This window comes from Peromyscus eremicus, chromosome 16_21, assembly GCF_949786415.1.
Source record: "Peromyscus eremicus chromosome 16_21, PerEre_H2_v1, whole genome shotgun sequence".
Taxonomy (NCBI): Eukaryota; Metazoa; Chordata; class Mammalia; order Rodentia; family Cricetidae; genus Peromyscus; species Peromyscus eremicus.
Genome location: NC_081432.1, coordinates 2,585,784 through 2,605,909, shown reverse-complemented (window position 1 = coordinate 2,605,909; position 20,126 = coordinate 2,585,784). Strand labels below are relative to the sequence as shown.

At 52.0% G+C, this 20,126-nt stretch overlaps 2 protein-coding genes across 3 annotated transcripts; one reads left to right on the top strand and one right to left on the bottom strand.

Annotated features, from left to right (window-relative positions):
* Positions 1-172: 172 nt before the first annotated feature.
* On the bottom strand, positions 173-9,624 carry Ppt2 (palmitoyl-protein thioesterase 2). 2 transcript variants are annotated; one of them, XM_059243976.1, is made up of 9 exons: positions 8,288-9,624; positions 7,768-7,958; positions 7,394-7,547; positions 6,885-6,980; positions 6,691-6,798; positions 4,446-4,529; positions 4,274-4,358; positions 1,187-1,241; positions 173-978 (listed from the first exon to the last, which is right to left on the bottom strand). In XM_059243976.1, the coding sequence occupies exons 1-9, from the start codon at positions 8,511-8,513 to the stop codon at positions 835-837; spliced, it is 1,143 nt and encodes a 380-aa protein (XP_059099959.1). In that variant the 5' UTR covers positions 8,514-9,624; the 3' UTR covers positions 173-834. The 2 variants fall into 2 exon arrangements, with proteins under 2 accessions (XP_059099959.1, XP_059099960.1); XM_059243977.1 differs by having other exon boundaries at positions 9,052-9,624.
* Positions 9,625-10,664: 1,040 nt separating this feature from the next.
* Prrt1 (proline rich transmembrane protein 1) lies at positions 10,665-14,099 on the top strand. The gene is made up of 4 exons (XM_059282175.1): positions 10,665-10,683; positions 11,621-12,159; positions 12,726-12,911; positions 13,055-14,099. The coding sequence occupies exons 1-4, from the start codon at positions 10,665-10,667 to the stop codon at positions 13,229-13,231; spliced, it is 921 nt and encodes a 306-aa protein (XP_059138158.1). The 3' UTR covers positions 13,232-14,099.
* Positions 14,100-20,126: the final 6,027 nt, after the last annotated feature.

Here is a 20,126-nt window from a genome sequence, read left to right as displayed (position 1 = left end):
GGGAATTGTCTTCAGCAGGAAAGAACCCGCAGAGAGTCAGGAACCTAAACAGAATGGGCATTGAGAGGGCGGAAGCACCAAGGGGTCCCCACCCCCACCAGGCATCTGGGCACCCAGGCCCCAGGCTCTCTCCCCCACCGTCCCCTTCACCTAGGAATAAGCCAAGCCACACTGAGGAAATGGAACTTTATTTCTATAAATACAGAGAACACCCGCTCAAGGGTAGTTAAAAGAGGGTCTGGGGCCTTAAAGAACCTAGGCTCCCAGGGGATACCCCAACACTGATCATAGGGACTGGGGGATCCCCAAACCTGAGATGGGCCTTGCAGGCCACAGATATTCCCCAACACTGACACTTCAAAAGTGGAACTGTCCCCATAGGGGAACCGCAGAACCCCTCTTACGGGCGTCCCTCTTGGCGGGGAGGCTGGCGACAGGGAAGTTGAGAAAAAGGGAACACAGGGAATAACAGAAGCTAAAAATGTCCTGAGTGGCCTGGAAGGAGACCCCTGTGGTGGGCAGGGGCTGGGTTCTCCTCCGGTACAGCCAGACCCGGAGGAGGAGCAGCAGCGTGAAGCCCGTTAGAAACCTGGTGCTCACTTCCCAACCTCAGCCCTGGGAGAAAGGGAGCACACGGAGATGTCCCCAGATGAGGACATGAGGTAGGGGACCAGAACTTGTCATTCACAGAGGAGCAGAGGGGAGGATTCAGGGAGCCCTGGTGGGGTGGGGCAGTGTGGGAGCGATGAGGTTGTCATGGGCGTGCCAGAGCCTGGCATCTGCTTCCCAAGGCTACCACTTGGTCTCTGGGCTGGGGAATTCCTGAGGACATCTTCAGGAGAGCCATGGTTCAATGCAATTATCATAGAGCGTGCGATTGGAGTGCCAAGTGGTATGAGAGATCCCCGCCACCGGACACCTCACTATGGCCCCCCGGGCCAACAGAGACTTCAACCCAAAGGAGTCTCGCAGATAAACCTTCAAGGCAGGTGGAAGGGCATGGAGACATGGGGAAAAAGAGACAAAGTGAGGTACTGCTGCTGTCCAAACCACACCCCACCCCACCACCCCCATACCCTCACTTCCCTGGCCCCATGAGGCGGACCCTTCAACTCGGGGGTCAGAGGCAGAAAGTCCAGAATGAAACGGAACAATGGAAGGAGAAAAGTTGTTCCAAGGGGCTTACCGGCTGCTCCTCCATATCCAAGACTGTCTCATTGGCGTCATAGAAACCAAAGAAGCTACAAAGAGATTTGCAGGGAGGATATCAGGAGACCGAGGAAAACTAATGTGCATTAGTGTGTCTCATAGAGACTCAAAGCCCTCTGGGGAGACAGGCAGCACGGAGGACACTCAGAATCTTTAAGAGGAACTAGGCACGGTGATACATGTGAGAGGTAGAGGCACAAGTGTGCAGTGTTCGAGGCCAGCTTCAGCTACAACAACTAAGAACTATTCCTGATTGGAAGATTGTAAGTGCTGGAGAGCTAGTTCAAAGGTTAAGAGCACTGACTGCTTTTCCAGAGGACTCAGGTTCCAGCATCCATGTGGTGTTTCACAACCATTTGTAACTCCAGTTCCAGGCAACCCATACCATCTTCTGGCCTTCCTGGACATCAGGCATGCACGTGGTACATAAATGTACATGCAGGCAAACCACTCATACACATACATTTTTTTTCAAAAATTAAAAAAAAAAAGGTAAGTTTGGGGGTTGGAGAGGTGGCTCAGCAGCTGACTGCTCTCCCCGAGGGCACCTGCACTCACACATGCACACATCCCCATAGGATTCAAAGTAATAAATCTTTTAAAAAGGAATTCAAGAACCAAGTGTGGTGGTGTATGTCTACAATCTCAGCACTCGACAGGCAAGAGGATCTCTATGAGTTCAAGGCCAACCTGGTCTACATAGTGTGTTTTAGGACAGCCAGCGCTATGTAGAGAGTCTATCTTAAAAACCAAACAGTTAAACACAGAAAAACATGCCTAGCATAGATACTAGATTCAACACTCACTACTGCAAATAAGTCAGTCAGTCCTTTTTGTAGGGTCTCACTGTGAACCCTACGTTGACCTTGATTCTCTTACCTTCTTGTGAGTACAGAGAGGAGAGGTGTGTGGTACCATGTTTAGCTTAATTTTTAATTTTTTATCATGTAGTGTTCTGCCTGCATGTATGCCTGAAGACCAGAAGAGGGCACCAGATCTCATTATAGATAGTTGTGAGCCACCATGTAGTTGCTGGAATTGAACTCAGGACCTCTGGAAGAGCAGTCAGTGCTCTTAACCACTGAGTCATCTCTCCAGCCTTAGTTTTTTAAATTTTTACTCAATTTTTTTTTTGAGGTAACGTCTCATCATGTAACCTTGGCTGGCCTAGAACTCAGAGATCCAGCTTCCTCTGACTGGTGCTATGATTAAAGGCGTGTGCAGCCATGCCCAGCTAAAATCTCATGTAGGGTGCATGTCATGGTATGGAGGTCAGAGGACACCTGACAGGGCTTCAAGGGATTAAGCTCAAGTGGCCAGGCACTTCACAGACTCAGCCAATTGTTTTTTTAATTAGAGAATATTGCCAGATGTAGTAGTGTATACATTTAATTCCAGCACCTAGGAGGCAGCAGCTGGAGGATCTCTGTGCGTTCCAGGACAGCCAGGGCTACACAGTGTGAGACCCTGTCTCAAAAAAGAAAAAAAAAATTACAAGTAGACCCTCTTTGTCAATAACTTGACAAATGCTAACGGTTAAAATTCTAGGAGTTAGGGCCTGGAGAGATGGCTCAGAGGTTAAGAGCACTGGCTGCTCTTCCAGAGGACCTGGGTTCAGTTCCCAGCAACCACATGGCAGCTCATAACTGTCTGTAACTAGTTCCAGGGGACCCAACACCCTCACACAGACATGAATGCAGACAAAACACCAATGCACATTAAATTAAACTTTTTTTTAAAAAAACAATTTCTAAGATTGGGTATGTAGTTGAGTTGGTAGAGTGACTGCCTAGCATGCCTGAAGTCCTGGGTTGATTACCAGCACTGTATAAACTTTAACATAGTAACAAATGTCTCTATCCTTGGCTATACAACAAATTTGTACATGCAGACAGGAAATTGTAAACATAAGAAATAAATAATTCTTAAAGAATCACACACACACAAAAAAAGAAACCATGATTACTTCAAAATTATGTGTGTATGAATGTTCATGTATGGTTTTTGAAATAGGGTCTCATGTAGCCCAGGCTGGCGTCGTATTCACTGTGCAGTGCCTTGAACTTCGGATCCTCCTCCTCTACGTCCTGAGTGCTGGGATGGAACCCAGGCATGCTCGGCAAGCACTGCACCAGCTGAGCCACATCTCCAGCTGCCAGTATCAAAACACTTCCTTTTCTTTTTTTAAGATTGATTTATTACGTGTCCAGTGTTCTTTCGGCCAGAAGAGGGCACCAGATCTCATTATGGATGGTTGTGAGCCACCATGTGGTTGCTGGGAATTGAACCCAGGACCTCTGGAAGAGCAGCCAGAGCTCTTAACCTCTGAGCCAATCTCCAGCCCCTCAAAAGACTTTCTATACCAGAAAGTTTTTTTGGTTTGTTTGTCGGTGGTGGTGGTGGTGGTGGTGGTGGTGGTGGTGGTGGTGGTGGTGGTGGTGTTGTTTTGCTTTTTGACACAGGTGTCTCAAAAAACAGCCCTGAATGGCCTGAAACAGAGATCCACCTGCCTCTGCCTCCTGAGTGCTGAAATTAAATATACCAGTTTTTCGTGTGTTTTGGTGAAAGGGTCTTATGTTGCCCAGATTCATTCTGAATTCTTGGGCTCAAGTGATCTTGCCTCAGACTCAAACATTTCTCCCTCCATCCCCACCCTCCTTTTTTTTTTTTTTAAGACAGGGTTTCTCTGTGTTAACAGCCTTGGATCTCCTAGAACTCACTCTGTAAACCAGGCTGACCTTGAACTCACAGAGACCCCCTGCCTCTGCCTCCCAAGCGCTGGGATTAAAGGCGTGCACCACCACCGCCCTGCAGACTTAAACATTTCTACAAGGGTCAGATATGTAGAACACTTGCCTAGCATGTGTAAGCCCCTGGATCTGATCCCCAACACTGCCAGAAAGAAAGAGGGAGACGCAGATGTGGTAATCATGCCTGTCACTTGGGAGGTAAAGGCAAGAGGTCAAGCCTGGGCTACACACTGGCCCCTGTCTCTAAGAGAACATCTGTTGTATATAGGGGACACTAACAAGCCAGGTCTTCAGCCTCTACAACCCCTTGTTACCTAGATTGCCAGGGAGTGATGACTCCATCGTCAGGACCCCCAATCAGCACCAGGCGGCCCACTCGGAGAAAGTTCTTCCGCCACACTGTAGAGATGGGGAGAGACAGGGTCAGCCACAGGGCTCAGGCCGGGATAGAAACAGAACAGGGGCACAGCTGGGGTGGGGCCTTACCAGTGGCATTGGGATGGTCTCTCTCCCCATTGATGAGGGCCAGGAAGCTGCTGGCATTGAGGTACAAGTCGTCATGGTGAGGATCTGAGTACAAACAGCAGTTAGGGAGACAGCTGGAGCTGGGGTGTAGTGCAGCATGCCTGAGGCCCTGGGATGTGACCCCCACATCCTGCATAAACTGACATGGGTGCCCCACACCTCTAATACTGGAGCTCAGGATGTTACGTCAGGGGGATCAGTTCAGAGTCATCCTTGGCTACATAGAGTTCAAGTGGGCTGGAGGGATGGCTCAGTGGTTGAGAGCACTGGCTGCTCTTCCATGACTCTGGTTCAACTCCCAGCACCCCCACACGGTAGCTCACAACTGTCTGTAACTCCAGTCCCAGGAGATCCAATGCCGTCTTCTGGCCTCCACAGACAACAGGCATGCATGTAGTACACATACATGCAGAAAAACACCCATACACATAAAATTTAAATTTTTTTTTTAAAAAGAAGGAAGAAAGAAGAAAAAAAAACATAATGGAAGGGAAGACTAGATGGTCAGTAAGGAGACGAAAGTGATAGTGAAGAGTGGGGCTGGAGAGATGACTCAGTGGTTAAGACTTCTAGCAGGGCGGCGGTGGTGCACGCCTTTATCTCAGAACTCGGGAGGCATAGGCACGTGGATCTTTGTGAGTTCGAGGCCAGCTTGCTCTACAGAGCAAGATCCAGAAAAGGCGCAAAGCTACACAGAGAAACCCTGTCTCGAAAAACCAAAAAAGAAAAAAAAAAAAAAAAAAGACTTCTCACTGCTCTTCTGAAGGTCCTGAGTTCAATTCCCAGCACCCACATGGCAGCTCACAGCTGTCTGATGCCCTCGTCTGGTGTGCAGATGTACATGCAAAGTACCCATATACATAAAATACATACATACATAAATCTAATAGTGAAGACAGACATCCAGGTCAGCACAATCAAAGGCACTTTTTGAGGTTTTCTGTTATTTTGTTTGTTTTTTGAGACAGGATCTATTTAGTCCTGGCTATCCTGGAACTCCTATATAATTCAGGCTAGTTTCAAACTCAGAGATCCTCCTGCCTCTATTTCCCAAGTGCTGGGATTAAATAGGTGTATCAGCACTCCTGGGAGACACTTTTATGTGGCACCCTGTGTGAGTGATTGTGTGTGTGTGTGTGTGTGTGTGTGTGTGTGTGTGTGTGTGTGGTTTTTCAAGACAGAGTTTATATAACAATCCTGGCTGTCCTGGAACTCTCTTTGTAGGCCAGGCTGGCCTTGAACTCACTGAGATCCGTCTGACTCTGCCTCCCAAGGGCTGGGATTAAAGGCGTGTGCCACCACCGCCTGGCGAGGCAGTGATTTTTAAAAGTTTTTCACTCTCATTAATTTAATGATAACCACCTCACAAGGTCCATGCTACATTACTTTATAGAAGGAGACTTGGTCCCAGAAAGCTAAGTAACGTACCCAAGGTTACCCAACAAAGTCGGGCTCAACCCCTAATCTGGCCCCAGCATCCAGGCATCCAGCATCCTCTCCCTCTCCCCTTCCCCCTCTCCCCTAATGGACCAAATCCAACCTGTTACTTGTTTCTGTAAATAAAGCTGTATTGGGGCAGCCACTCACTCATATGGCCTGTGATCCACATTGTAGCAAATGAGCAATGGTGGAGAGAGAGAATGGACTTCTGAAAGTTGTCCTCTGACCTCCATGTATGTGCCATAGTTCATTCATGAGCACACACATACATACATATACACACAGAGAGAGAGGGGAAAAAAGAGAGACAGAGAGAGAGTAATAATAATGATAATCCATTAATTTTTTTAAAGAAAAATTTTGTGCCCAGTGGGGGTGGGGGCGGTGGTGGTGGCAGTGGCACACACCTTTAATCCCAGCACGGGGAGGCAGAGCCAGGCAGATCTCTGTGAGTTCAAGGCCAGCCTGGTCTACCAAGTGAGTTCCAGGAAAGGCGCAAAGCTACACGGAGAAACCCTGTCTCGAAAAAAACCAAAAAAGAAAAAAGAAAAAAGAAAAAACAAAACAAAAAAACATTTTTTTGCACCAGAGCACACTCTCTGAGGCACCTGGGCGGCTTGCAGACAGCATTCTGAACAGCATCTATTTGATAGTAAGTTATTGGTAAATGGAAACTGTTGCTTCGGTTATGGTAACGGTGGGCGCAGGCCTCCCCCTCCACAGTGCCATGTCCACGAAGGCCCCGGCGCAGCACCACCCCACTTACCATGCCAGTAGTTGCAGATGGAAAATTCTTGGCCCCAAGGACTATAGCAGACCCGATAGAGGTTAGACCGCATGGATGTAGGGAACAGCCACTTCAGATAGTCTGTGTCTGAGAAAAGAAAGGCAGTGCCATGTGGCCGCAACCCTCTGTGCCCCACACATGGTGGTTTCCATGAACCCACAGAGCCCACTCACCTCCATACTGTCCCATCTGTGGGGAAGAGAGGGAGATGAAAGAATCCACATTGTGCTCATCCATGACGCACAGCAAAGCTCGGCACACCAGGCCCCCTGGAGGCAGAGTACCAACATTGCAAGGGGCCTTGGGAACGGGGACTGCAGGGACCCTTGCCTCTGGTCTCTCAAAATTCTTTAAAGAATGGGATCCAAAAGACACACCCTGTGCCCGCAAGCCACGTGTCACGTGACAGAGCCAAGCTACAGAGTCTAGGCCTCTGGCCAACTGAGAGGCTTTTAGCTGCTCTTCAAATCCTTAACTGTAAGAACCATGGAAAACGAGGATGGAAGGAAGCCTCCCTCCCATTCGGGACACACGGGGAGGAGGACAGGTGCTGAGGGAAGCCAGAAAACGGAGGCTCGTGACCAGAGCTATGCAGTTCAGAAAAGCAAACGCTGGAAAAGCACGCCTTAGATAAGGGTCAAGCTCGTACAAGGCTTGGGAGTTAGGAGTGTGTGTTGCCTACCCTGGGAGTAGCAGATGAGGTGCACCCCTTCAGGGGCCTTTTCCATGATGGGGGCCACAGCCTCTCGGAACCCTTGCACCTGTTCCCACAAGGGCCGCAAGCTCTCTCTGCCATCGAAGAGATCGAGCACTGTCACCACAGTCCCGGGGTGTGTCTGTGGGAAAGGGGCAATGCAGCCACTGGGGTTGGACTATGAAGGCCACGTGCATTCACTGAGCTTGCTGGCACCAGGAACCCCCGTGCCCCAAATCTCCCCACCGTAGCAGCAGTACCCCGAGGAGCTGGCCTAGAGGGGTTGTCTTTCAGCTGCCCACGCTTCCTCCCCAACCACTGTAGCTGCTCCAACACCCTCCGCCCGGCGTCCCCTGACAGACCTCATTGATATAGTCCAGCAGGTGGCGGAAGCTGTATGAACTGTCAAAGAGCCCGTGCACCACGATCACTGGCTTGTAGGACCCGCGGTGGGGTGCGGGGGCTGCGGGCATCAGCAGTCGCAAGAACGGCAGAAGGAGCAAAGCCCACGCCGAAGGAAGCCTCTGCCTCCATAGCCCTGGCATGCTCCCACCTGAGAAGAAACGACGGGCTGTCAGGGAAGCGACCCCCACCCTCCTCCCCCAATAGACTCCCAGCAACCTCCGGCCTCCGCGCCTATACCAGGTCCTTGTCACAATAGCCTACTTTTTAACTTACTCCAGTTTGTTCTGCACAAACACACCCCCTACCACCTCGATGCACTAATGCTCACCCTAAGTCCCGCCCCCAACTTGGCGCTCAAGGGACTTAGTTCCTAGGCCCAGGATCTTCCGTAAGCATCACCTCGGCCATGCACAACTCGGGGTTCTGCAACGGCCCCGGAGCAGCAGCCCAGGCCCCACGGAGAGTGGAAACTCCCACCTGGCCTGGGTCTGGAGGCTTCGCTCCGCCAGCTGTTTTCTTGTACCCAGTCTGGAATCCACGGGGTAGGAGGCAAAGGGGGACCAGGAGAGCGCACAGGGGGATGACGGATGGGAGGGGGGTGCTGCTCGGGGTCGCGCAAAGCCGTCACGTCCGGGGCTTTCCCTGACAACAGAGAGAGCGTTCCCTGCAACGCGGACAGAGGACCGGAGGGGCAATGGAACATTCCATTGCACCCAAGGAGATGGGGAGGAAACAGGCGGAGCGATCCATTCAACCGGAAGGGGAGAAGCAACAGTAAAGATAATCGGGTATCTAAAGAAGGCTTTCCCTGCCACCCAGGGGTGCGACTTCTCCTCCCTGATGCGCCCCACTTTGCGACCCAGACTGTCTGGCTTTGCAGCCGAGCCCGAATTTCTGGTCCCAAGGTGGCGGGGGGAGGGTAGGACTGAGGAAAGGCTATCCCAGCGTCTAGCTGGACGCCAGGCGAGTGACAGGCCCGCGTGCCCGGCGGACCGGAGCCGGAGCGCCCCTCTTCCCGCTCCTGTCTGCCCTCCCGCTCCGGATCAGCGCCTTACAACTCTTCCACTCTGAAGTGCGTGTTGTGCCCTTGTCCCCGGAGACGCCGAGAGTCCTTCAGGCCCCTCGAGTGAAGTGCAGTCTGGCCCAGTTTCTCTGGCCTTACTTTTATCTCTGCGTTCCTGACCAACCCTTCATGACCCACCTTCCATGGGCGTAGGGCCCCGGGGGCTGCAAGGACTCACCACCGATTGCCACCAGTCTTTCAACTCTGAGTGACCCCAACAATCTGCTCCTCAGATCCCTGCAGGCTGCTGGCGACACCGACCCTGTTACTGCTGCCAGACTTCCGCGCTGCGGGCGCTGGCACCACTCGGCCTACCCGTGACCCCTGCGCACACCCCGAGCGCCCCTGGATGGCTTACCCGTCAGGGCTTTTACTTAACAGTGAAATAAGTTTCCAGGATTTCTGAGCATGCCTGAGCCTCTCGGCCTGTACTCAGGGTTTTTGCTCAGTCTGAACTCGACTCTCAATAAAAAAGCCAGAGCATATATAGTGAAGACGGTGTGGGAGGGATGGGTCCGGGGTTCTCTCTGATCCATCCACGCTTGAAAAACCAGAACCACCGGTATGAGGCCGTGATGTAAAAATTTCTAAGACCTGGGACCGGCTCAAGACATGTCTGGGACTGCTCAGCCTGGAGGGGCTCTGTCCTACGGCAACTGCCTCAGGCGAGGGTTGGGAAATCCTAAAAGGGGAGGGCATTTCTGATTCTCCTGCTAGGTTTCTGCAAAAGGCCCAACTGCTGTAATCTCTACAGACTGCCTATCCTCACCCTACCTCCCCACCCACGCCCTTCCAAGACACAAAAAGCAAATAAAAGACTTTAAGTCACCACTGCGTCTCGGGTTGACTCCGGAGGTGGATCAGCGTCTTGGGGCGGAAGAGAGGAGGGCAGGGGGTGATGTAGGGAATGGGTAGAATGCTGACCGGCCCAAGAACTCTTCAGCCCCCACAAGCACGCTTTCTCAAACCTGCCTGTCACAGATAAGGAATTACATCTTGCTTCCCTTTGCTCAAGCATTTCAGCTCTTTAACCCTGGAGGAAGAAGGAACCTGGGTATCCCCACAGGCACTTTCTCTCCATTTCCTCAGCCAGCTTCAAATTACAGACCTGAGCTTCCTACCTCACAGCCGGGAGGACAGGCCCACCCAGGCCGTATACCTGGGGGACTTTTCAGGCTCTCTTGGTCCCCAGCTTTACACCATTCTCTCTCACACCTGGTTCTGTCTCTAACTGGAGGAGCCTAGAGCGATCTTGTAGGGAGCACTGAGAGGGACTGAGGAAAGAACTCCTTGGACGAGCGGGGTCTGGAGATAAGTGGGGTGAACCCTTTGAACTGGCTTCCCACAATATAATCACTACAGCGAGTCTTTGAGGGAGAGACTCGAGAGAGTTCTCTCTCCCTCCTTCATTCTCTTAGTCCCACCCGCTTCGCCTGGTCTTGCCTCCCGGTTTCCATGACAACTCCAAGGGAGCCTAAACTGGGGGCTTGAATGCCAGGGTGAGGGGAGCAAAGAGGTGGTCCAAGAGCAGAGAGAACCAGTGTGGGGGGGGGGGACTTCTGAAGCTCTCCCCCTCCCTCGCCTCGGTCCCTTTAAGCTCCCCCCCCCTTGCCACCCTCCCTCTGCTTGCCCCCCTCCGACTCTGTCTTCATCTCTCCATCTCTGCGCCGCCGCCGCCGCCGCCGCCGCCGCCGCCGCCGCTGCCGGCTGCGCCATCCCGGACCCAGACTCCTGCACCAGCCAGGGGGCCCTGACAGCCGCTTCAGAGACCCTGTCCCAGCAATTGCAAACATGTCATCGGAAAAGTCAGGTAAAAAAGAAAAATACCAATACCCCCCCAACACCATCTCCTCCATTATCTCCTGTCTAACCCCCCCACTTGCCCTAACCCCCTTCTTTGACCCTCTCCGGGGTGTTGTATGGTGGCTCAGTTCCATTCCCCTTCTCTCCGCTTGTACCCGCACCCCCTCCTCTTTCTCTGTCACATCCTTCTCTTCCTTTCTTTGGGTCAGTCTGCCTTGTGCCTTGTCAACAACATGGGGGGGGGGCAGGTTGAGAAGGAGAGGAAGGCACAGCCAGGTCCTGCAAGGACAGCATCACTAGGAGTGACAGATGGACAATCCCTGGCTCACTGGCATGGAGACACCCAGTGGAGAAATAACGATGCCTTGATCGGATGGGGGTTGTCAGAAGTGAAATCTAGAAGACTTTTTTTTTTTTTTTTTTTTTTTCCTGAGACGAGAGTTCCCCGTGTAGCCCAGGCTGGCCTTGAACTCCCTAGTTCCCCATCCTCCTGCCTCTGCTTCACAAGTGCTGGGATTCCAGGCATGAACCACCAGAAGACTTTTTTTTATGGCCCTCCGAACAGAGGCCACGAGATTCCCAGGTAACCCCTGGCCTGCTTCCCCACGGAAGGAAAGTGGAAGTGCCATCCACATAAAAACGGCCAAACCGAGCACGCGCGAGGAGGGACAGCCCTGAGCCGGCCCTGGATGCGGATGTGTGGTTGACGACTGTGGGTGACAGCGGAGGAGCTGGGGAAGAGTTGTGCCGGTTGTGATGGCAAAACTAGACTGGAGGGCAGGTGGCCTAGATACCACCCCTTCCCTGACCCCAAAATGGGAGGTGTCGTCTCCCCGGTCTCTCCCCTGATACGTCTCCATCTCTGACTGTCTGATGCTTCTTACCTTCTGATCTCTGGCTGTTTTCTCTCTCTCCTTATCCTCTCCTCTGCTTTCCGTGGCCAGGCCTTCCAGACTCAGTTCCCCACACTTCACCGCCGCCCTACAATGCGCCCCAGCCTCCGGCTGAGCCCCCCATCCCGCCCCCACAAACGGCCCCCTCCTCGCACCATCACCACCACCACCACTACCACCAGTCTGGCACTGCCACCCTCCCGCGCTTAGGGGCAGGTGGCCTGGCCTCTGCTGCGGCTGGCGCTCAGCGTGGCCCTTCGTCCTCCGCCACGCTACCGAGGCCCCCTCACCATGCCCCGCCCGGTCCCGGCGCTGGGGCTCCCCCACCCGGCTGTGCTACCTTACCCCGCATGCCACCCGACCCTTATCTGCAGGAGACTCGCTTCGAGGGCCCACTTCCCCCACCACCGCCGGCGGCTGCCGCCCCGCCCCCGCCAGCGCCAGCCCCGACGGCCCAGGCCCCGGGCTTTGTGGTGCCCACGCACGCGGGGGCGGTGGGCACGCTGCCGCTGGGGGGCTACGTGGCGCCCGGCTACCCGCTGCAGCTGCAGCCCTGCACTGCCTATGTTCCGGTGTATCCGGTGGGCACGGTGAGTGTGGGGCTGACGGGACCTAGGAGGAGAGGGAGGGAGGCAGGTGCAACAGGGACACGTGGGGAGCTGGGAGAGAGAGAGAGCGAAGTAGAACCGGACCGAGCGGTGTTCTGGTAACAAACCCTAGAAGTGGAGAGGGAAGGGATTGTGGGTGGGGAGGTGGGGGGGCTGGTGGGGGGCATCTTCGGGGATCAGAGGTCAAGGCGTGGGAGGTGGTTCAAAAGTCAAGACGAGGTCTGAAAGAAGGAGACCGCTTGGAGGGAGAGGAAGGAATGGAACCTGGGAAGCCAGGGGTAGAAGGGAGCAAAGCCTGAGCCTGGGGATGCTGAGGAGGATGGACACAAGACCTGAAGTGCAGAACAGACCCATGCCTTGCAAGAGTGTGGGAACGTCCACCGAGGCCTAGGCCGATTTTACTACCAGGAAGGATGGGGTGTTCATTTTTTTCCCCCTTTAAACCTTAGAATCGTGTTTTTAGAAACCTCTCTGCCAACTGGCCGGCCGCTGGCAAGCAGCGAGAGTGTAGGCGTGACGGCCCTTTCCCCCCACTGTCCTTCCCACAGCCCTACGCAGGCGGGACCCCCGGGGGCCCGGGAGTGACCTCCACTCTGCCCCCGCCGCCCCAGGGCCCAGGGCTGGCTCTGTTAGAGCCCAGGCGCCCGCCGCACGACTACATGCCCATCGCCGTGCTGACCACTATCTGCTGCTTCTGGCCTACAGGCATCATCGCCATCTTCAAGGCCGTGCAGGTGTGTGGGGCGGGGGCGGACAGGAAAAGCCTAGGCAGACCCGGGATTCCTTAGCCCAGGCCATTCTGGGCATATTCTTAGAGGGAGGCTGCGACCGGTGAGCAGTGGCTCTCTGACCCTCTTCCCGCATCCCTCCCCGACAGGTGCGCACGGCCTTGGCCCGCGGAGACATGGTGTCCGCCGAGATCGCTTCACGTGAGGCCCGGAACTTCTCATTCATCTCCCTGGCCGTGGGCATCGCAGCCATGGTGCTCTGTACCATCCTCACGGTCGTCATCATCATCGCTGCCCAGCACCACGAAAACTACTGGGACCCCTAAACACGTTCCCATCTCGGCCCCACTCTGTGCCCCCCAACCTCCCAGGCGCGTCGTGCCGTCCTGCCGCCTACCCAACGCGCGCCCTGCACATCCTCCTGTGGCCGCCGGACTTCCAGACATCATAAACTCCGCCCCCTCGGAATCTCTGGCCCAGCGAGTAGCTCCGAATCCAGTTCCTCAGGAACCTCTCCAAAACCCACATTCCCCAGCGGCACTGGAATCCAGGCCAAACACCGAGCCCCGGGTCGCCCCAGTTCCCCAGCCCATCAAAGTGTAATGCCGGGGGGCGGGGCTCTCCTGGTCTCCGATCCCCGGTAGGGCGTCAGGTCCCCGAAGCTCCGCCTCCCCTATAGCCCCGCCCCAACTCCCACAAACCCCGCCTCCAGGTCGGCAGGCTCCGCCTTCTTTTCTTCCTTGCGGGGTGATTTAGTCTGTTGATTGGGTTCTTGAGTTCAGGCCCAGCCTACAGACGGACGGACGGACGCTTCCCCCTACCCCTCTAAAAGAGGACTCAGCCCTGAGAGAACTGCAACCCCACTTTGGTTCGGATTTTTGCCAATGCGGATTTCTCTTCTCCGCCCGGGTTTCTACCTATTTTCCTGCTAATTCCAGAACTCCTGTTTTGTTGGTTTTGGAGTGAGATGTGGCAAGTTTCTGGTTTAGTACCCCTTACCCTGGAAAAAGAACCAAGTCCCTGCAATGTAAATACTCTTTCTAGCTGTGCCAACCCCTGGGCAGCGGGGCAGAAGGATTCAGGAAGGGAGCCTGCGCACCCCGCTCCCCTCAACCCTAGACTTGTTTTGGTCTGTGTGTGCGTGTGTGTGAACTTCCGAAAGACGGTATTAAAGACACTTTAGTGGATTTATCACCCGCAGTTCCAGAGTTCGGAGAACACCCTGGCGTTCCGTTCCCTTTTCACTTTTCATCTTGTTATTTTTTTTTTCCTCCGCGGGGGAGGGGAGCGGGGCAGGCCGGCAAAAGACAAGCGGGAGGAGATAGTTTCCTATGACAGCAGAGAAAAGAGGGTCCCCAGCCAGGCTTGCTGTAGGTCTATAGCCAGGAGTTCAAAGCTACACTCTACTTTATGTAGAAAGTTAGAGGTCATTCTGTGCTGTGTTAAGCCTTATCTCAAAAGAGAGAAGAAACCAGACCGGAGAAGACCTGGAGGGTCGTTCTCAATCCTGCTTTCCCGCTCCCCTCTGGAATGGGGACCGGAGACTTCCGGAAGGAAGAAGGTGGTAGACCAGTTAGGCTGATCAAGGCTAGGATGACAGGAACAAGGGGAGAACACCACAGGCCCACAGGGTCCCCCAGCCTGGGGCTGGACAACATGCAGCAGAGTCCTGGGTGAAGGCAAGCTCAGGCAAGGAGCAGAGAGCTGTGGGGACCTGGGGAGAGCGCTAACAGAGCCTCTACACCTGGGCTAATTGCCCTAGCTCACCCTAAGCCTGTAGATAGCGGGGCCTCTGTGAGAGGGGATGGGGACAAGCAGAGCGGTGTCTGGTTTCACAGCACACATGGAGAACAGGGTGTCACCCAGCTTTGTTCATTCATAAGGCACGGCCAGGACACACAGGGTGGATGGTGAGATATGCTCAGACCAGGCTGTGACCCCAAATCCAGACAGAAAACCTTGCACTGAGGCGGGGTGGGAGGGGCAGAGGCACAGGTATCACAGGTTCCCCTTGGGACATTTCAGGTCTAACATGCCTTCCCTAGCGATAGTTCTTTTTCTTAAAGATTTATTTTTATTTTATTTATTGTCTGCTCTGGAGTGTATACAAGAATGTGTGCGGATGCCCACCAAGGCCCTCCAGTACACTGCTGGGGTTACAGGTGGTTGTGAACCACCTGCTGTGGGTGCTGGGATGTAACTCAGGTCCTCTGAAAGAGCAGTGAGATCATAACCACTGATCAGCCTCCACCAAGGCTCTTGGAGGATTTCTTGTGTGCAGCATTTCCTTCCTCACACCCTGAACGGCTTTCCTCTTGGGTTGGAAAGCGTCTGTGTGACTCTGTCTTTCCTGCCTCCTCGAAATGTACTTCCGTTCCTCACACTGCCAGAATCTCAAATAGCCAGTGATTACACTGCACAAAATTAATGATGTTTTCAAAATATTCTGCTTCTCCCAGCCCTTTTGTGCCTGTCTTGTCTGTCTGCCTGCCCACCCCCACCCTCGATTCATTTACTTATTTTGAGACTGTGTCTCATATAGCTCAGTTAAACTTAAACTCACTGTGTACCTGAGGTAACCTTCAACTCCTGAAATACTTCTTCCCCCTCCCAAGTGCTGGAATTACAGGTGTGTGTCACCATGCCTCAGGCACACCTGTCTCTTGACTGGGAATTCTCTATACCTCCAGGCTCAGTGACATGTTGTCTCCTCCCCAAACATGTCACTAATAGTCCCTCTTTCTTCCCTTCCCCAGATGTCTATCTCTAGATTTTATTTTTCTTCTCTGGGGTTTTCTTTTGAAATCTCATCCACTTGCTAGGCGGTGGAGGCACAAGATTTTAATCCCAGCATCCTGAAAAACCAGAAGAAACAAAAAAGAAAGAAAAGAAATCTCACCCACTCAACACAGGCACCACTTCCATCCCTCCATCCATCTATCCATCTATCTATGATACAGAGGTCACAGTATGTAGCATGGGCTTCCTTCAAATTTGCAATCAAGCTGCCTCAACCTGCCACCACCCCGAGACACACACACACACACACACACACACACACACACACACACACACACACAAATTCTAGAATTACAGGCCTCTACTACCAAGCCAGGAATTCTGTTTATTCTATTTTCTGTTGTTTTAGTTTGGGGTCTTTCTTTCTTTTTTTTTTTTTTTTTTGTTTTGTTTTGTTTTGTTTTTCGAGACAGGGTTTCTCTGTGTAGCTTTGGTGTCTGTCCTGGAACTCACTCTGTAGACCAGACTGGCCTCAAACTCACAAGAGATCCGCCTGCCTCTGCCTATCGAGTGCTGGGATTAAAGGCGTGCACCACCACCACCCGGCAAACAAGAAACTTTCTTTTTTTTTTCAGAACTGAGGACTGAACCCAGGGCCTTGTGCTTGCTAGGCAAGCGCTCTACCACTGAGCTAAATCCCCAACCCCGGGGGCCTTTTTGTTTGGTTGGTTGGTTGTGGATTTTGGGGTGTGTGTGTGTGTTTCGTTGTTATTGTTGTTTTGTTTGAGATGGGGTTTCTCTGTGTAGCCCTGGCTGTCCTAGAACTTTCTCTGTAGACCAAGCTGGCCTCAAACTCAGAGATCTGCCTATCTCTGCCTCCAGAGTGCTGGGATTAAAAGTATGTGCCTCAACTGGGCGGTGGTGGCGCACACCTTTAATCCCAGCACTCGGAGGCAGAGGCAGGCGGATCTCTGTGAGTTCAAGGTCAGCCTGGTCTACAGAGTGAGTTCCAGGATAGCCAGGACTGCTACATAGAGAAACCCTGTCTCAAAACAACAAAAAAGTATGTGCCCCCAGGGCGGGGGTGGGAGGGGGGACAGCTTGACCACACAGCTGCCATGACAGGCTTAGGGGCCCAGACACAGCTTCTGTGACAAGCAAAATCCAGATCCAGGAAAAGTCTTAAGCTGACACCACCTAGAGATCCACCCAGGGATGGGGAAGTACCTGACATTCCAACCATTAGATAAGGTGGCCAGATGTCCCTGAGTCTAGCACATACCTGTTTTTGTTTTACAGATACCCCTAGACAATTATCAACCAGTCAGGGTCCTGAACCCTGAAAATCCCTTCACCCCAACCTCTGCTATGATAAAAACCCTACCCTGCCTGGGCTTAGGGCTCTCTGCTCACTGCTGTGTTGGACAGACAGAGGGACCAAGGTCCGGAGCTTGAAATAAAGGCTCTTTGCTTTTACATTGGGATTCGGTCTCCATGGTGGTCTTTTGGGGGTCCCTGAGATCTGGGCATAACAAAAAGCTAGTCAGGGAGTCACAGCTCAAAAGGGAAGATTGCTTGATCTGAAGAGTCCAGTCTGGCTGTCTGGCTGTCTCTGTCTGTATTGGGCAGTAAAGCCAAGACCTCACAAATGCTAGGTAGGTGCTCTGCCACCCAGCTACCTCCCCAGTCAAAGAGGTGGAGAGCAAAATAAAGGATTTCAGACCCCAGGTCTGGTGGTATAGGCCTGTAGTTCTACCTGCTGGGAAGGCTGAGATAAGGGAATCATGCGTGTAAGGCCGCCTGGTGTGATGGTGCACAGCACTCGGGAGGCAGGGCCAGGTTATCCTTATGAGTTCAAGGCCTGTGTGGGGGCTGATGAGAGAGCTCTCACCAAGGGGAGAAAAGCACTCACCAAGCAGTCTGGCTACATGAGTTTAATCCTTGGAATCCTCCCTGCCCCCCTAGACAGGGTTTCTCTGTGTAGCTTTGGAGCCTGTCCTGGATCTCGCTCTGTAGACCAGGCTGGCTTCAAAATCACAGAGATCTGCCTGCCTCTGCCTCCCCGAGTGCTGGGATTAAAGGCGTGCACCACCACCGCCCGATTTTTTTTTTTTTGGTTGTGAGCCTAGCCTTTAACGGCTGAGCCATCTCTCCAGCCCCCGATTTTTTTTTTTTTAAGTTGGACGTTGGACGTACTTAAAATGTTTTTACATTAAAAAAAAAAAAAAAAAAAGGACAGCCGGGCAGTGGTGGCATACGCCTTTAATCCCAGCACTCGGGAGGCAGAGCCAGGCGGATCTCTGTGAGTTCGAGGCCAGCCTGGTCTACAAAGAGAGTTCCAGAACAGGCACCAAAGCTACATGGAGAAACCTTGTCTCAGAAAACTAAAAAAAAAAAAAAAATCCTCTAGTCAAAAAAAAGGACAAAGATGAATATAGAGCAATGATTTCCTAAGTACAGAATCTCTGTTTTATGTGATGGAAAAGTCCCACAAATGGACAGTAGTATCAGGACATAATATCATGAATATAATAAATCAATACAATTAATGTAATTAATGAATAACATAAATGTAATTATTGAATGAATACTGCAAATGTAATCAGTGAATACCACAAATGTAATTAATATCATGAGTGTAATTAATGAATATCATGAGTGTAATTAAAAATAAATAAATAAATAAAAAATAGGCAGAATGTGGAATGCCCATAAACCTACCAAAAAAAAAAAAAAAAAAAAAAAAAAAAGCTGGACGTAGTGATGCATATCTGTAATCACAGGACTGTTATTTTGGGAGTGGGAGGTGGAGACAGGAGAATCATATGGAAGTTTCCAGTCCAGCTAGCCAGGAGCACGAAGCACAGCAGACTCAAGAGAGAACCTGCTTCCAAGGTCTCCTGACCTCCACACACGTGAGGTGGCAAGCACATCTACACATACATAATAACAATTTTTTGAAAGACGTGTGGGTTGCAGAGGAATTTCAAAATCACTTAAACATCTTAATGAAACCCTGTCTCAAAATAAAAAGTAGGGGGAAGGGAGTGGGCTTGGGGAAACAGTTCAACAGGGTACTTACTTACCCACACTGCACAAGGCCCAAGGGTGTTTTTGTTGTTGCTGTTTTGGTTTTTCGAGACAGGGATTAAAGGCCTGCAGCACCACATGAGCCTGAAAACCTCTCACCCAGGCTGGGAGAACGGGACACTCTAATGATACCACTAACTACGTCAGCAGCGAAAGGCCCTGGATTTAATCCTCGCTGAAGAGTCAGAAGCCCTTCAGAATTACTTATTGCTTATTCAATTATTTCCCAAATTACAGTCTGTCTGTATACTTCGTAATTGAGACCGCCCACGGTTCCTGTCCAGCCTTCGTCATGCTCACCTTGGGGTGTTCAGGCGGCAGCACTCAAAACCTCAGGCCTACTTCTCTGTCTGTGCCAGGCATGAATCAAACCGCTTGACGTTTATCATCAGTGTCTGACCACCCCTACGCTTTCTCCAGTATGTATCTGCACTTATTTATTTCCTGTCCTTCAAGGCCCAAATCAACTCACCCCTCACTCATCACACAAGGCTCTCTAAGTTGGGATGCCGGAGCTGGAGGGGAGCATTTTTGAAGCCCAAAGCTCAGGTGACATCTTTCGGCTTGAAATTAGAATCTCTGGGTAAGGGAGACTCAAGTGTCAATATTGTGATGTCCCCAGAGGATTCCAAAGAGCATCCAAGGCTGGGAGTCACCTCAGAGACCACCCGAGGAGGAGAATCTGAAAGGTGCTTCAACCTGGGAAACCTTTTTCTTTCTTTCTTTCTTTCTTTCTTTCTTTCTTTCTTTCTTTCTTTCTTTCTTTCTTTCTTTCTCTTTCTTTCTTCCTTCCTTCCTTTCTTTTCTTTTCTTTTTTTCTTTTTAATAATTTGCTTTGATTTTATGAGCACTGATTAGTGTTTTTGCCTGCATGTGTGTCTGTGTGAGAATGTCAGATCCTCTGGAACTGAAGTTACAGAAAGATGTGAGCTGCCATGTGGGTGTTCGGAATTGAACCTGGGTCCTCTGGAAGAGCAGCCAGTGCTTTTAATCACCGAGCCATCTCTCCAGCCCCTAGAGCAACTTTCTTTAGGAAAAAGTTTCTGCATCTGAAGCACACACACCTGCATTTCCCAGTTTCTTACCTGTGGTCTTGATGCTCCCACTTAATCCGAAGCAGCGCTTGGAATCCACTGTCAAATCTTGCTCCTTTCTGATTTTCATATCCTCATCTGGCAAAATCTCTCACACTAATATTTGAACTCTTTGAAAGTAATTAGGAGAAGTGAGTAAAAATCACTTCTCATCTCTTCCCCTCACCCAGATTCTGCCCTCTGGGGGAGACAAGAGGGCCCCTTGTTCCTATGGTCCTCCTCCCTGCCTGGCCTCAGCTCCCCTGTGTTCAGAGCCCAGGCCCCTGTGGACACCCTGAGTCCCGAGCAGAGGCCCTGC